This window comes from Theropithecus gelada, chromosome 7a (genome assembly GCF_003255815.1).
Source record: "Theropithecus gelada isolate Dixy chromosome 7a, Tgel_1.0, whole genome shotgun sequence".
Classification (NCBI taxonomy): domain Eukaryota; kingdom Metazoa; phylum Chordata; class Mammalia; order Primates; family Cercopithecidae; genus Theropithecus; species Theropithecus gelada.
Window position 1 is genome coordinate 47,894,761 of NC_037674.1, and position 13,991 is coordinate 47,908,751.

General features: G+C 51.2%; 1 protein-coding gene across 3 annotated transcripts in view; it reads right to left on the bottom strand.

Annotated features, from left to right (window-relative positions):
• Positions 1–402: 402 nt before the first annotated feature.
• Positions 403–13,991, bottom strand: part of CELF6 (CUGBP Elav-like family member 6) — a 37,235-nt gene continuing 23,646 nt past the window's right edge. Inside the window, exons 4-13 of one of the 3 annotated variants that reach the window (XM_025389968.1) lie at positions 6,075–6,203; positions 5,887–5,966; positions 5,575–5,718; positions 5,323–5,455; positions 5,087–5,236; positions 4,817–4,879; positions 4,487–4,567; positions 4,257–4,400; positions 2,904–3,059; positions 403–2,018 (exon numbers count right to left, since the gene is read on the bottom strand). In XM_025389968.1, the coding sequence (XP_025245753.1) occupies positions 2,932–3,059; positions 4,257–4,400; positions 4,487–4,567; positions 4,817–4,879; positions 5,087–5,236; positions 5,323–5,455; positions 5,575–5,718; positions 5,887–5,966; positions 6,075–6,203 (1,052 nt within the window). In that variant the 3' untranslated portion in view covers positions 403–2,018; positions 2,904–2,931. The remainder of the gene's footprint in view (positions 2,019–2,903; positions 3,060–4,256; positions 4,401–4,486; positions 4,568–4,816; positions 4,880–5,086; positions 5,237–5,322; positions 5,456–5,574; positions 5,719–5,886; positions 5,967–6,074; positions 6,204–13,991) is intronic. The other 2 variants (XM_025389969.1, XM_025389970.1) reach the window with 2 other exon arrangements.

A 13,991-nucleotide genomic window follows, 5' to 3' on the forward strand; every position in this document is an offset into this window, starting at 1 on the left:
CCTTCCCTACCAATAAAGTCTGAATTAGGTACTCTCCTTCTTGTTAGCACAGACCTTCTATGGCCCTCCATTGTAACTGGATTATTTGTCTCTCTTTCCCCTTAACTCTGAGTACTTGGAACATGCCTGAGCCCCAACATGTAGCATAGTGCTTAGCACCGAGCCTGAGAGGACTCTGTGCCTCCATGTGAATATCAGTTTGAGGGTGCAGGTACTGTGTGTCTCTGTTTGTGTCCAGGATGGTCACTCTAGGTGTCAGCATTGTGCTGGTGTACATATACCCTCTGGTTCTTCTCTCAGTTGGAAAATATTTGTGGATGTCCATCGCACCTTACCTGGTAATATTACTGCCAGATCTATGTTTCATTCCCATTCCCTCCAAAAATGAGTCAAAGACAGAAGAACAGGTGGGAACAAGTTTTCTTAGAAACTGTTATGAAGGAGGAGTCCTCCAACCCCACCCCCACATCTTTTACTATCTGACATGTTATCAGATCAGAGGCCTTCAGCCTCAGCAACATCTGGGGATTAGAGTGACCCCACACAGCTGGGGCCTCAGACTAAGCTGATCCATGTCTGTGGGGTGGAGGGGAAATCCTCCTGGGAAAAATATGTGCAAGGCCCTACAGGCCCAGGAAAGGCTGACCAAGGCAAGGTGAGTCATGGTGTTCTAAGCTGAATCTTTTGCCCATCTCACAGAAGCAGGCAGGAAGCACCACCATTGATCAGCTTTATATGGCACCCACTGTATACAACAGACAGACAAAGACAGACAGACAGAGCACACACCACTTCTAAGCTCAACACTGCTCACCAACTAGAAGCACCTCGGTTAAGCACATGTGAGACACTCTTGCATAGGAAAGATGTACTTTTTAAAGGAATGAAGAAGTATTTTGGCAAAACATCTACTTCCCTCTCAGGTCCGGGGTAAAGAGGGACCTCTAATTCTGAAGCTTCTACATGTTGAAAAATTTCCCCTTCTCAATGGCAGTATATACAGTAGCAAACCTTCCAAGTCTGTTGTCACAGCCCTCTACAGATATCCTGAATCTACTTTACAGGTGGGCAAACTTAGACTAAGAGACAGAAGGTAGCCTGGAGCAAGGGGACATTGGGACTGGTTCAAGGGGAAGGGAAACAAGAGGTGTCTCAGCTCAGCCAAAGGCAGGGCCTCTGTCTACCTGGATTGGCAAGGGAAAGGCTCAGGTGGCCAGAACTCCCTCTTTCTTCCTGCCTGGGGAAGCAGTGGTTCCACAGGAAAGGCAGTCCCACTCTTGCTGGCTAGGGGGCCTCCTGGGATGGCAAAGGCCAGGGCGGACCTGAGCTCCGCCTGGGGCCTCTTCCGGGATGCACTCTGAGTTTGAGGATTGTGGATTGTGGGTTCACTGCTTCTATAACTTTCTCATTACCTGCATATGAGCCTAGACCTCAAATCCTTAATTATTTTTAAAAGGGAAGGGTCGGGGAGTGGCTTCAGAGGGAATGAGACACAGAACAATCTTTCCACAGCCTCCCTCTGCCTAGGCTGGGGCTGTCAAGGGTCTCCTTCACCCTGTCTCCTAGGGATATTTAAAGGCAGCTTTTATGAGACTCTATACTGTCTTTTTTTGTTGTTGTTTGTCTTTTTGTTTGTTTGTTTCTTTGTTTTAATTTATATAGATATATATATTCTTAAAAAAGCAATAGTCCTTTGGTCCCTAAACTCTAAGGAATGATATGATTTTGTAAGAAGTGAATCTGGGCTTCCCTTGTGGAGAAGCCCTTGGCACCCCCAACGCCCTCTGCTGGTTCCCCTGGACAGTCACTCTTCACCAGCCCTAGTTGCTCTGCCAGCCTGCGCTCTATGCTGCAGGCACAGAACAACCCACTTGATAAAAACAATCCTTAGAGTGGCCTTAGCCCCAGGCACCAGCCTTGGGTCCGATCCACCTCCGTCTGTCCGCAGCTGCTCCTTTGGGAAGGGCTGCTCAAGCGTTTCTGTGCTTTTCCTCTCCTTTCTTCTCACTCTTCCGTTTCTGTTGTTGTGTATTAATTGATAAAGAGAGAGAGAAGAAAAAAGGCAAAAATCACCTTGGAGGGCAAGACCAGAAGAGCAGCTTGCCCCCATCAGTGACATCTCGGGTGAGTGGCTGGACCTCTCTTCCTGAGGAGCAGGGCTGCAGCAGGACCCAGGCAGCAGCCCAGTCCACTGAAGCCAGACTTGAGTCCTGAGCAAAAGACCCCCACCCCACATCCCCTCCAGAAGGCTCCTGGGGTAGCTCAAAGTGAGGCAGGGCCATGTGGGCCTTCTGAGACAGAAAATCTCTAAAAGTTGCAGGCAGCATCCCATGGACCCATGACCTTGCCAAAAATGTAGAAGAACTTGGCCCATCTCTCTCTCCATCACCCACCAGGCCCTGCAGATTCCAACCTCTGAAGCATGTTTGCTTCTCTTCCTCCATCTCCATGTTCACTGCCATTATCTCAGCCCTTACTTCTAGTCCTTTCTCTGCTTAAGCTCCTCAACGGTTCTTTCTCATCTTCAGGATAAAGTCGAAACTCATGGCCTGAAGACTCTTGAAAACTGGCCCAGAGCGACTTTTCTAGTCTCATTTTCCAGCCTCCCGGACCCTCCCTACATACTCTCATTGGCTATCTCTGGAGTAGAACTGCTTCCCCAGGCAGAAAAGATTCTGATTATGTCTCCTAGACTACGGGGCAGGAATGTTGTCTAATTGATCTCCTTGGATTGAAGGAAAAGCAAAGTCACCATCTGAGGAGTCCTCCTAGCTCCCAGCTCTTTTCTCTATCCCAGACTTTCTCAGAGGTGGGTGCCTCCAAGGTCCCAAAAGGAGGACCATCAAAGCTGGGAGGGCCTCATCACTCAGGCCTCATCTACCTGGGGTCCATCAGGGACTCACCTTTCTGTGGCTGGTCGGTGAGAGCAGGTCAGTAAGGCCGGTTGGCATCCTTGGGCCGCTTTAGCTGGACCTTGAGCCTCTTCATGCCAATTTGAAAGCCATTCATTGCCTGAATAGCAGTCTGGGCACTAGTTGGATTGTCAAAACTAACAAACCCTGGAGGGTGTGGGCAAAGAGATTAGCTGGGAACTCTGCCTGGCAGGGCCTCTGACCCAGCCCCCTCCGGCCAGTTCCATCAAACACATACCCCTCCACTATTTGCGTACACACATGGATATAGAGTCACAGGCAGACGGCCTGAGATTCCTAAAGGTGTGATTCTTGGAAGGATAGGAGGCAACTCTGAGTGTGTGTGCAGGGTCAGTGTGTTGATCGGGATGTTTCCGTGTTTTTCCTGGCATGGGTTGGCTGTCTCCCTCCACAGCTCCCATTCTGGTCCTCAGAACATAGTTGGAGTCGGAGGGGATCTTTGGTCTCAGAACCAAACTCCTCCTGCCCTGGCCAGACTCCAAAGCTCTGACCTAGCTGGCCACATTCCCGGTGGACACCTGATCGTGGTCCCAGGTAAACCTGAAATAAAGCTTGTTCTTTTTTTTTTTTTTTTTGAGACGGAGTCTCGCTGTCACCCAGGCTGGAGTGCAGTGGCCGGATCTCAGCTCACTGCAAGCTCCGCCTCCCGGGTTCACGCCATTCTCCTGCCTCAGCCTCCCGAGTAGCTGGGACTACAGGCGCCCGCCACCTTGCCCGGTTAGTTTTTTGTATTTTTTAGTAGAGACGGGGTTTCGCCGTGTTCGCCAGGATGGTCTCGATCTCCTAACCTCGTGATCCGCCCGTCTCGGCCTCCCAAAGTGCTGGGATTACAGGCTTGAGCCACCGCGCCCGGCCTTTTTTTTTTTTTTTTGAGATGGAGTCTTGCTCTGGCACCCAGGCTGTAGTGCAGTGGTGCCATCACAGCTCACTGCAAACTCTCCCTCCCGGATTCAAGAAATTCTCCTGCCTCAGCCTCCTGAGTAGCTGGGATTACAGACACCCATCACCACGCCCAGCTAATTTTTGTATTTTTAGTAGAGATGGGGTTTTGCCATATTGGCCAGGCTAGTTTCAAACTCCTGACCTCAAGTGATTCACCTGCCTTGGCCTCCCAAAGTGCTGGGATTACAGGCATGAGCCACCCTGCCTGACCAAGGCTTGTTCTTAGCCTAAGCTTAGCCCCATCACTGGTTTGTGACCCCATTTTGTGCCATACATTCAATCTCAGGAAATCACTGCATTATGGAAGGACAATCGTAGGGTCTGTAGGGAATCCTTTATAGTCAGAGGTGGGAGAGGCGTAGGGGTAGGTTCTCAGCTCACCAAAACACTTGCTCTGGTTGGTGGCTCGATCCACAAAGACTTTAGCAGAGACAACGGCTCCAAAGGGCAGGAATGTCTGTATGAGTTCCGCATCACCAAACTCCTGAGGCAGGTGATAGATGAAGAGGTTACAGCCTTCGGGGCCTGCAGGAACAGTAGCAGGCTGGTTCAGGGGAGGGACCCTGAGTCCAGCCCCACCAGGCTCTGCTCTCCAGCCCCCAGTCCCTCACCTTCTCTCTGCTGCTGGGGCAGGGCTGAAGGCTGCTGGGGAAAAGCTGTGCTCACTGGGGCATAGGCCGACGGATAGGCTGCTGGAGACAGAGGTGGGAGTGGGCAGTGATCCCCAGGAGCCCTTCCCCAAGCAGGGCCCCAAGTGTCTGGCCGCTTTTGACCAATTCAGCCCAGTCCACCATAACCCTCACCCCAAGAGAGGTCGTTCTGGGGGTAGGAGGGGATGGGAGGATCAACTCCTCGGAACAGAGCCTAAATCCCCCACAACTCTCCCTATTTCTTTCTGGGGCCCTTCAACCTCCCCCAGGCCGCGTAGCGCCAAGTGAAACCTGCGTAGTGGTGCATCCCAGCGTAGGCCTGCTGCAGGGGGTCAGCCACGCCGGGGCTCTGGGCTGGGGAGAGAGGGGCGCAAGGCCCACGGTGAAGGCAAGCGGGCGAGCGGAGTGGGTGAGAAGCTCAGGGAGTGTGGGAGGTGGACGGCGGCTGTGAGAGGCAGCAGGGAAGGAGGGAGATCTCTTCCCAGGGAAGCCAGGCCCTACCCCCCACCCCCCCGCTCCCCACTCCATTTCGGGGGGATTTGGGCGGAGCGGGGGGCCCACCTGGGTAAGGGGAGAGCCCGTTATTGTAGAGCGTATCGGAGCCCGGCTGGCCGTTGGTCTGGGGGGTCAGAGGGCCGAATCCATTGACCCCGATGGGCGCCGGAAGACCTGGGAGAGTGCCAGGGCCGCTGCCGGGCGGGGAGTTGGCTGCTGATGGCGGAAGAGGTCGGAGAGTCAGGACGCCGCCCGGCCCCGCCCGGCCCTCCCAGGCGCGCCCCAGTCCTTGGGCACCCTACCTGCCGCGGGCAACAGAGGAGCAGCCACCAGGCTAAAGGCCGCCACGTGCTGCATCTGGGCCGCCACTGCCGCCACCGGGCCTAGGCCTGGGCCCTGTGCCGCGGCCAGCAGGGCCGCCTGGTGCTGCAGGATCTTTGGGAGGAAAGATGGGCGAGAGTGGAGGGCCAAGGGGCAGTCAGCTGCCCGTGCTCCCAGCCCCAGGCCTGGCCCACCCACCTGCGCGCCCTTGCACGCAGGTGCCCGGTACCTACCGCCGTGGTGTAGGCGCCGCAGGCCCCTAGCGGCAGTGGCGCGGGGTGGAAGGCGCCCAGCTGGCCGGCCATCTGCTGCATCCGCCGCAGCGCGCGCTCCCGGTCAGTGTCCGCCAGCTTGACCACGAGGCTGGACGAGGCGCCCTGGGCAGGGCAGGGAAGACCGTGGTGACCGGTTCTGACCCTGGCCCCGGCCCGGGGCCGAGCGCCTTCCCCATCAGGTCCTTTCGCGGGGCACCGAGCACACTCGGGAAGGAGAAGCCCGTCCCCATCCCACTGGTCTCACCCTCAGCCCGGGGAATCCGCCCTCACCGCCATGGTCCGGCTGCCGTGCAGACCCTGGATGGCCGCCTGAGCTTCCCCTTGACTCCCGAACTTCACAAAGGCACAGCCTGGGACAGGACAGAGGGAGCGGGTGGCTCAGGCCACAGAGGCCAAAGAGTCATGTGGCCCAGAGTGAGGAAGGGTCACCAGGAAATCCCGGGGTCAGCTCAGGTCACCTTTACTGGTGCCGTCAGGACTCCGCAGGACCGTGCACTCCTCGATGTGGCCAAAGGGCTGGAACAGGCGTCTGACGTCCTCCTCACCCTGCTGCTTGCCCAGCATCCCCACAAACAGCTTTCGGTCCTCTGGGGACAAAGCCAGGAATGACCTGGGGACCCCAAGTCTTCCTAGATCCCCCAAGAGTAGCCCGAGGAACTTAGGAAGGTAGCTCACCAGTCTCACTCTGTGAAGCAGAGAGAGTGAGAAGGCCCTGGGCTTCCAGGGTTGGTTTTCATTAAGGGGCAGGATCTGGGGAAAGGATCTGGAGAAGGGAGCTCAGCTCAGCTTTCCCTCAGGAAAACCTGGGTCCTGGGGAAACCCAGAGAGTCTCAGGGCTGCTCTTGTGGGGAGTGATGCAGTCTTGATTTCTTTGACTGGGTAGAGCCCTATATGCATGGTTTTACATGTTTGACCTTTCTGTTCTTAGAGTTTGGGAAATGCTGTTTCGGACCATTTCTGTAGTATTAAGGAAGAGGGTGCTCGGAGAAAGCCTTTCTATTCAGACTGGGTCCAGAGAAGAGAAGTACATCCTTGCTGGTCAGCCTGATAGTGCTGGCTAGAATCAATGCCCCTTCCTACTCATATCAAGGAGGGTTCTGGATTTAGAAACAGCACACAAAACAGTCCTCTCATCCTACTGCCTCATCTTTAGGCACTGAGCACTGGCATGATGAATCCTTAACCTCTGCACCACATCCAACCTGGATGCCCCTCCCAAAGGCCTACAGAGAGCAGGACCTTGGTTTCCTGAGCCTCCAACATTAGCATTTTCCCTACTACAGTTGCTGAACCTCTGACCCCTTTCCTTAACTCCCACCTCCACCACCCTGTCCCTTCAGCAAGCTTCTAGTGCCGTCTCTGTATCCTTCCCTCTGATTCCCCTGTCCTCTTGCCCTTAATGCCTTCCAAAATGTTCATGCTATTAGAGAAAAAGTTCTGCCTGTAGACCTGGATTGCCATCAGAGAACCAGTCTGATTCCTCCCTGTGTCCACCCTTTTTATGGGAGTGGCAGAAATGCAGGAAAGGCATGCTGGGCCTGTGTACCTCGAAGAAAACTGGAGAGCTGGGGCTGGAAACTAGGGTTTTGTTGCACATCCAGCAAGTTAGGCCTCAGGAACACTCTCTGGGAGCCTGGGGTAGAGGGGTTCAGCCTGCTGTTAAAGTCTGGCTTTTTTCTCTGCACCAAGGTAAATCTCTGAATTTGGGATGGGGCTTGATCATGTAGGGGACAATACAAGTTGGGAGAGAAGGAGTGGATAGGAAACTGGCTTCAGGCTTTATCTTCAAGAGCTTGGAGTGCAGGAAAACCCATCCTAAATGGTTCTACTCCTTGACCAGCTTGACTAGGCAGATGGGGGTCCTTGGATTCTGAGTGCAGGGGAAACAAGGCAAGTGGGGGGGTCATAGACTGAAGCCTGGGTGACAGCAAAGGAAGAACAGACTGTTCAGAACTGACTGAAGTTAGCAGGGGAGAAATCTCCAACAAGACTATGTGTGTGTCCATATGTCACCCAGGTGGTGTGGGTGGCCTAGGTGGGTGGGTTTGGCCTAGGCTGCCCTGGGGATCCTGAGGTGTCTGTCTGTCTGACAATGCTATGTCTGTGTGGAGGGCAGGGGCTGCAGTTCATAAGAGGCAGGCAGAATGTGTTTTAGCAAAATTCTGCCCTCTGTCCAGAGAGGTACTACCTGATGATCCTTGGGGAGGGGATGGATAATGGACTTGTGGCTGGAATTCTGATGGAGGAAAGAAGGTCTCAGCACTGACCTTCTGTGGTGAGAGTACAACCCAGTGGGTGTGCTTTGCTTCTGCGGGTGTCGACCATAGAATAGTGCCCTTGGAACAGACCACTGGTTTCCCAACCTTTTGAAAAATCAGTGGAATACATTGTTCTAACATAAATATTAGGATGAAGCTCAAAATGTAAGAGAAAAGTAGAAACTGCTGTGACTGAAGCCAGAAAAGGAGGGGTGGAGTTCGTCTTGCTTGATCCTCCCCTAATACACCCTAGAGGGGCTCCAAGGAAAGCCCTTTGAAATTACTGACCTAGAAGATAGAGTACAGAGTTCCAGCTGGTGTATGAGGGGGGATCTGAGATCATCCTGTTCAGGAGCCTGAGAAGACAGGAAAGGTCTTTCATGAGTCTCTTGACCAACCTGATGGCTTTGCCTTGACATTGGAAAATGGGCTCATTTGGCCAGAGAATGAAACCCCAAAAGATCATGCCATTGTTCTAAGTTATTTTGGGTTGCAGAAGGCCTGGGAGAGGCTGGAGAAGAGTCTAGGGCCTTCATAGTTCCAAGGGGGGCTTCACAATGCCCTAATTTGTAGTGGAGCTGTGTCATTGGGTAGGGTCTGAAAAACGGTGATGGCACCCAGATAAGATGTCATACCACATGGACCAGAATCCAGGTAGCCCTGTGTAGGAAGAGAGACATCACAGGCTGAGATAGAGCCCATAAGACAGAAAAGAGGTTTGTACTGACAGTGATGATCTGATCCTTCATCTGCTCTGCCTCTTGTTGCTTTTTCTGCTGATGGTGGTCAGTTCAAACTCATGTCATGACCCATGAAATTTTCTGATCGTCTTTTCCAGTGAGAATCTCACAAGTTAAGAATTTTCAACAGGGCACAGTGGCTCACGCCCGTAATCCCAGCGCTTTGTGAGGCCAAGGTGGGCTGATCACTTGAGGTCAGGGGTTTGAGACCAGCCTGGCCAACATGGTAAAACACCATCTCTACTGAAAATATAAAAATAGCCAGTCATGGTGGCACATGCCTGTAATCCCAGTTATTCAGGAGACTGAGGTGGGAAAATGGCTTGAACCCGGGAGGCGGAGGTTGCAGTGAGCCGAGATTATACCACTGCACTCCAGTGACAGAGTGAGACTCCATCTAAAAAAATTTTTTTTTCCTTTTCTCTTTCAGGGTACTGACCCTATGGTTCTGGACTACTGGGATGTACAGAGTTTGGAATGGAAATGAGTACCTACCATGGGGTGGGCTCTAGGCTCCTGTTTCCCAGGTATCACCTTAAATCCTGGTATCGTCTTTGACACTTTACAGGGACCTTGATTGTGTTTGACAGGAGGATAAGCTGGGTCACAGTGGTCATGAGCCTCAGGTGACCCAGAAATGGTGGGATAAGTTTCTTTTTTTTTTTTTTTTTTTTTTTTGAGACGGAGTCTCGCTCTGTCGCCCAGGCTGGAGTGCAGTGGCCGGATCTCAGCTCACTGCAAGCTCCGCCTCCCGGGTTCACGCCATTCTCCGGCCTCAGCCTCCCGAGTAGCTGGGACTACAGGCGCCCGCCACCTCGCCCGGCTAGTTTTTTGTATTTCTTAATAGAGACGGGGTTTCACCGTGTTAGCCAGGATGGTCTCGATCTCCTGACCTCGTGATCCGCCCGTCTCGGCCTCCCAAAGTGCTGGGATTACAGGCTTGAGCCACCGCGCCCGGCCGGGATAAGTTTCTTAAGAGACCCAGTCAAAGAGAAGTACATGCTGGACCCCTAAGAGTAGCCCCCCAAACCCACAGATCTAAAGGTTCTGATGGCTGATCATTGCCTCCAGAGAGAGATGATGATGGGATATAGCCCAAATAATTCAATTTCCTCTAGGTCAAATTCTATCATTTTGGTAAAGAGTGGATGCTACAAGAGGCAAATCAGAAATGTCTGAATAAAAGTATCCCATTAGTGGTGGGTAGGATCCTAGAAAGATGGGAATATCAAACATGGAGGCTCAACCGTCCTGGATTGGAAGGAATTAGAAAGCAGCATCAGTGTAGAGTTGAGACATAGTTGGAAAGCCATATGGTTGAATGGTATAACTGCATTTTCCCGTTGGCAACTGATGTGTACTGCTTGATCTTCTATCAAATGCTTTTTGTTTTTCTTTTTTTGAGACTGAGTCTTGCTCTGTCACCCAGGCTGGAGAACAATGGCGCAATCTCAGCTCACTGCAACCTCCTCCTCCCGGGTGCAAGTGATTCTCCTGCCTCAGCCTCCTGAGTAGCTGCATTATAGTCACACGCCACCATGCCCGGCTAATTTTTGTATTTTTTAGTAGAAACAGGGTTTCACCATGTTGGCCATGCTGGTCTCAATCTCCTGACCTCAGGTGATCCACCCGCCTAGGCCTCCCAAAGTGCTGGGATTACATGCATGAGCCACCACGCCCGGCCTCAAAAGCTTTTTGAATCCAAAACAAGTGGCTTAGGCTCCCAGAGGCCCATCTCCATGAAGCTGCCTTGTGCAGCTGGTCATATAGGTCAGGGATTCGAATGCGGCAAATGATGGGGTTGACATCCCAGTAATCATAGCAGAATCAGTCCAGACTGCTTCTTCAGAAAGGGCACCAGGATGCTGTTCAAGGAAGGAGCCTCTGCCTCAAGTTGCTCCAAAGAAATTCCTGAGGTGTTCAAGTTTCTGGTTTCTAGGCCACTCACACCAAATCACCTCCATGTTGGTGAAATGTAATGATTGTAGGGACAGTGTAGGGAAAGGTCCAGCCTTGGGGTACCAACTACCAGACACATCCTAAAAATACTGGTCCATTTTTCGGTTTAAACGCCAACCCAGAAAGTCTTGCTGGTGGCAATAGTTGTATTATAGCAAAGCAACTCTCTCCTGATACTCTTAGTGACGACTGCAGCATAAGAAGCCACGGGGAAAGTGACGGAAGGAAGTAGCCAGGATGAGCAGTCTCCTGGCCAGATGTGACAGGCATCAGGAGGGACTTAAATTCCACACACACAAAAAACTGTTAGAACAAATAACCCAATTCAGCAAAGTTGCAAGAAATAAAACCGACACACAAAAATCAGTTGCGTTTCTATACACTAGCAATGAAAAATCTGAAAATGAAATGAAGTGAAAGCAAAAGCCAGTCACAGTGGCTCACGCCTGTAATTCCAGCACTTTGGGAGACGAAGGCGGGCAGATCACATGAAGTCAGGAGTTCGAGACCAGCCTGGCCAACATGGTGAAACCCTGTCTCTACTAAAAATGCAAAAATGAGCCAGGCATGATGGCATGTGCCTGTAGTCCCAGCGACTGCAAGGCTGAGGCAGGAGAATGTCTTGAACCTGGCAGGTGGAGGTTGCAGTGAGCTGAGATTGCGCCACTGCACTCCAGCCTGGGAGACAGAGCGAGACTCTGTCTCAAAAAAAAAAAAAAAAAAAAAAGGCCGGGCGCGGTGGCTCAAGCCTGTAATCCCAGCACTTTGGGAGGCCGAGACGGGCGGATCACAAGGTCAGGAGATCGAGACCATCCTGGCGAACACGGTGAAACCCCGTCTCTACTAAAAATACATTAAAAAAAACTAGCCGGGTGAGGTGGCGGGCGCCTGTAGTCCCAGCTACTCGGGAGGCTGAGGCAGGAGAATGGAGTAAACCCGGGAGGCGGAGCTTGCAGTGAGCTGAGATCCGGCCACTGCACTCCAGCCTGGGCTACAGAGCGAGACTCCGTCTCAAAAAAAAAAAAAAAAAAAGGCTGGGCGCGGTGGCTCACGCCTGTAATCCCAGCACTTTGGGAGGCCAAGGCGGGCAGATCACCTGAGGTCAGGAGTTTGAGACCAGCCTGACCAACATGGAGAAACCTTGTCTCTACTAAAAATACAAAATTAGCCAGGTGTGGTGGCGCATGCCTGTAATCCCAGCTACTTGGGAGGCTGAGGCAGGAGAAGCACTTGAACCCGGGAGGCGGAGGTTGCAGTGAGCCGAGATCGTGCCGTTGCATTCCAGCCTGGGTGACAACAGCGAACTCCATCTAAAAAAAAAAAAAAAAAAAAAAAAAAAAGAGAGAGATGAAAGCAAACAATTCTATTTGCAATAGCATTGAAAAGAATAAAATACTTGGAGGCTGGGCATGGTGGCTCATGCCTGTAAACCCAGTATTTTGGGAGGCTGAGGTGGGCGGATCACCTGAGGTCAGGAGTTTGAGACCAGCTTGGCCAACATGGCGAAATCCTGTCTCTACTAAAAATACAAAAATTAACCGTGTGTAGGTGGCAAGCACCTGTAATCCCAGCTACTTAAGGGGCTGAGGCAGGAGAATCCCTTGAACCTGGGAGGTGGAGGTTTGCAGTGAGCCGAGATTGAGCCACTGCACTCCAGCCTGGGTGACAGAGTAAGACAGTCTCAAAATACATAAATAAATGATAAAATAAAATAAAATCCTTGGGAATAAACTTAACCCAGGAGGTGAAAGACTCATACACTGGGCCAGGTGCAGTGGCTCAAGCCTGTAATCCCAGCACTTTGGGAGGCCAAGACGGGCGGATCACGAGGTCAGGAGATCGAGACCATCCTGGCTAACATGGTGAAACCCCGTCTCTACTAAAAAATACAAAAAAACTAGCTGGGCGAGGTGACGGGCGCCAAGATCCAGCCACTGCACTCCAGCCTGGGCGACAGAGCCAGACTCTGTCTCAAAAAAAAGAAAAAAAAACTCATACACTGAAAACTACAAAATGTTGCTAAAAGAAATTAAGAGGTCAGGCACAGTGGCTCACACCTGTAATCCCAGCACTTTGGGAGGCCGAGGCGGGCAGATCACGAGGTTGGGAGTTTGAGACCAGCCTGGCCAACATAGTGAAACCCCATCTCTACTAAAAATCCAAAAAATCAGCTGAGCATGGTGGTGGGTGTGTGTAATCCCAGCTACTCAGGAGGCTGAGGCAGAATTGCTTGAACCCAGGAGGCAGAGGTTGCAGTGAGCCGCAATCACGCCACTGCACTCCAGCCCAGGTGATAGTGTGAGACTCTGTCTTAAAAAAAAAAAAAAAAGAAGAAGACACAAATAAATGAAAAGACAACCTGTGTTCATGGATTAGAAGACTTACTATTGCTAAGATGTCAATGCTACTCCAAGTGATCTAGAGATTTAATGTAATCTCTATAAACTCCCAATGGCATTTTTTGCAGAAATAGAAAAATCCATCCTAAAATTCATATGGAATCTCAAGGGACTCCAAATACCCACCAATCTTGAAGAAGAAGAAAAACTCCCTGTTTTCAAAACGTATTACACAGCTATAGCAATCAGCACTATGGTACTGGCATAAAGATAAATATATAGACATATGGAATAGAACACAAATCCCAGAAATAAACCCTCTTATATATGGTCAAATGATTTTTAACAAGGGAGACAAGATCATTCAATAAGGAAAGGACAGTCTTTTCAACAAATGGGGCTGGGAAAAATGGGTATCTACATGCAAAAGAATGAAGTTAGACTCTTACCTTTCACCATAAACACAAGATTAAATGAAAATGGATGAGTCCTAAATGTAAGGGCTAAAACAATAGATGTCTTAGAAAACTGAGGGGAAAAAGACTTCATGACTGGATTTGGCAATGATTTCTTGGATATGACACTAAAAGCACAGGCAACAAAAGTAAAAATAAATAAATTGGACTGACTACATCAAAAGTATAAACTTTAACAAGGATATATTGGAGGGCAAAAACAAAAAACTAAAAAATTTCTGTCCATCAAAGGACACAACCCACAGAATGAGAAAGCAACCTCTGGAATGGGAGAACATATTTGCAAACAACATATCAAGATGAGAGGTTAACATCCAGAATATATAAAGAACTCGTGGCTGGGGCCGGGCGCGGTGGCTCAAGCCTGTAATCCCAGCACTTTGGGAGGCCGAGACGGGCGGATCACGAGGTCAGGAGATCGAGACCATCCTGGCTAACACGGTGAAACCCCGTCTCTACTAAAAAAATACAAAAAACTAGCCGGGCGCGGTGGCGGGCGCCTGTAGTCCCAACTACTCGGGAGGCTGAGGCAGGAGAATGGCGTGAACCCGGGAGGCGGAGCTTGCAGTGAGCTGAGATCTGGCCACTGCACTCCAGCCTGGG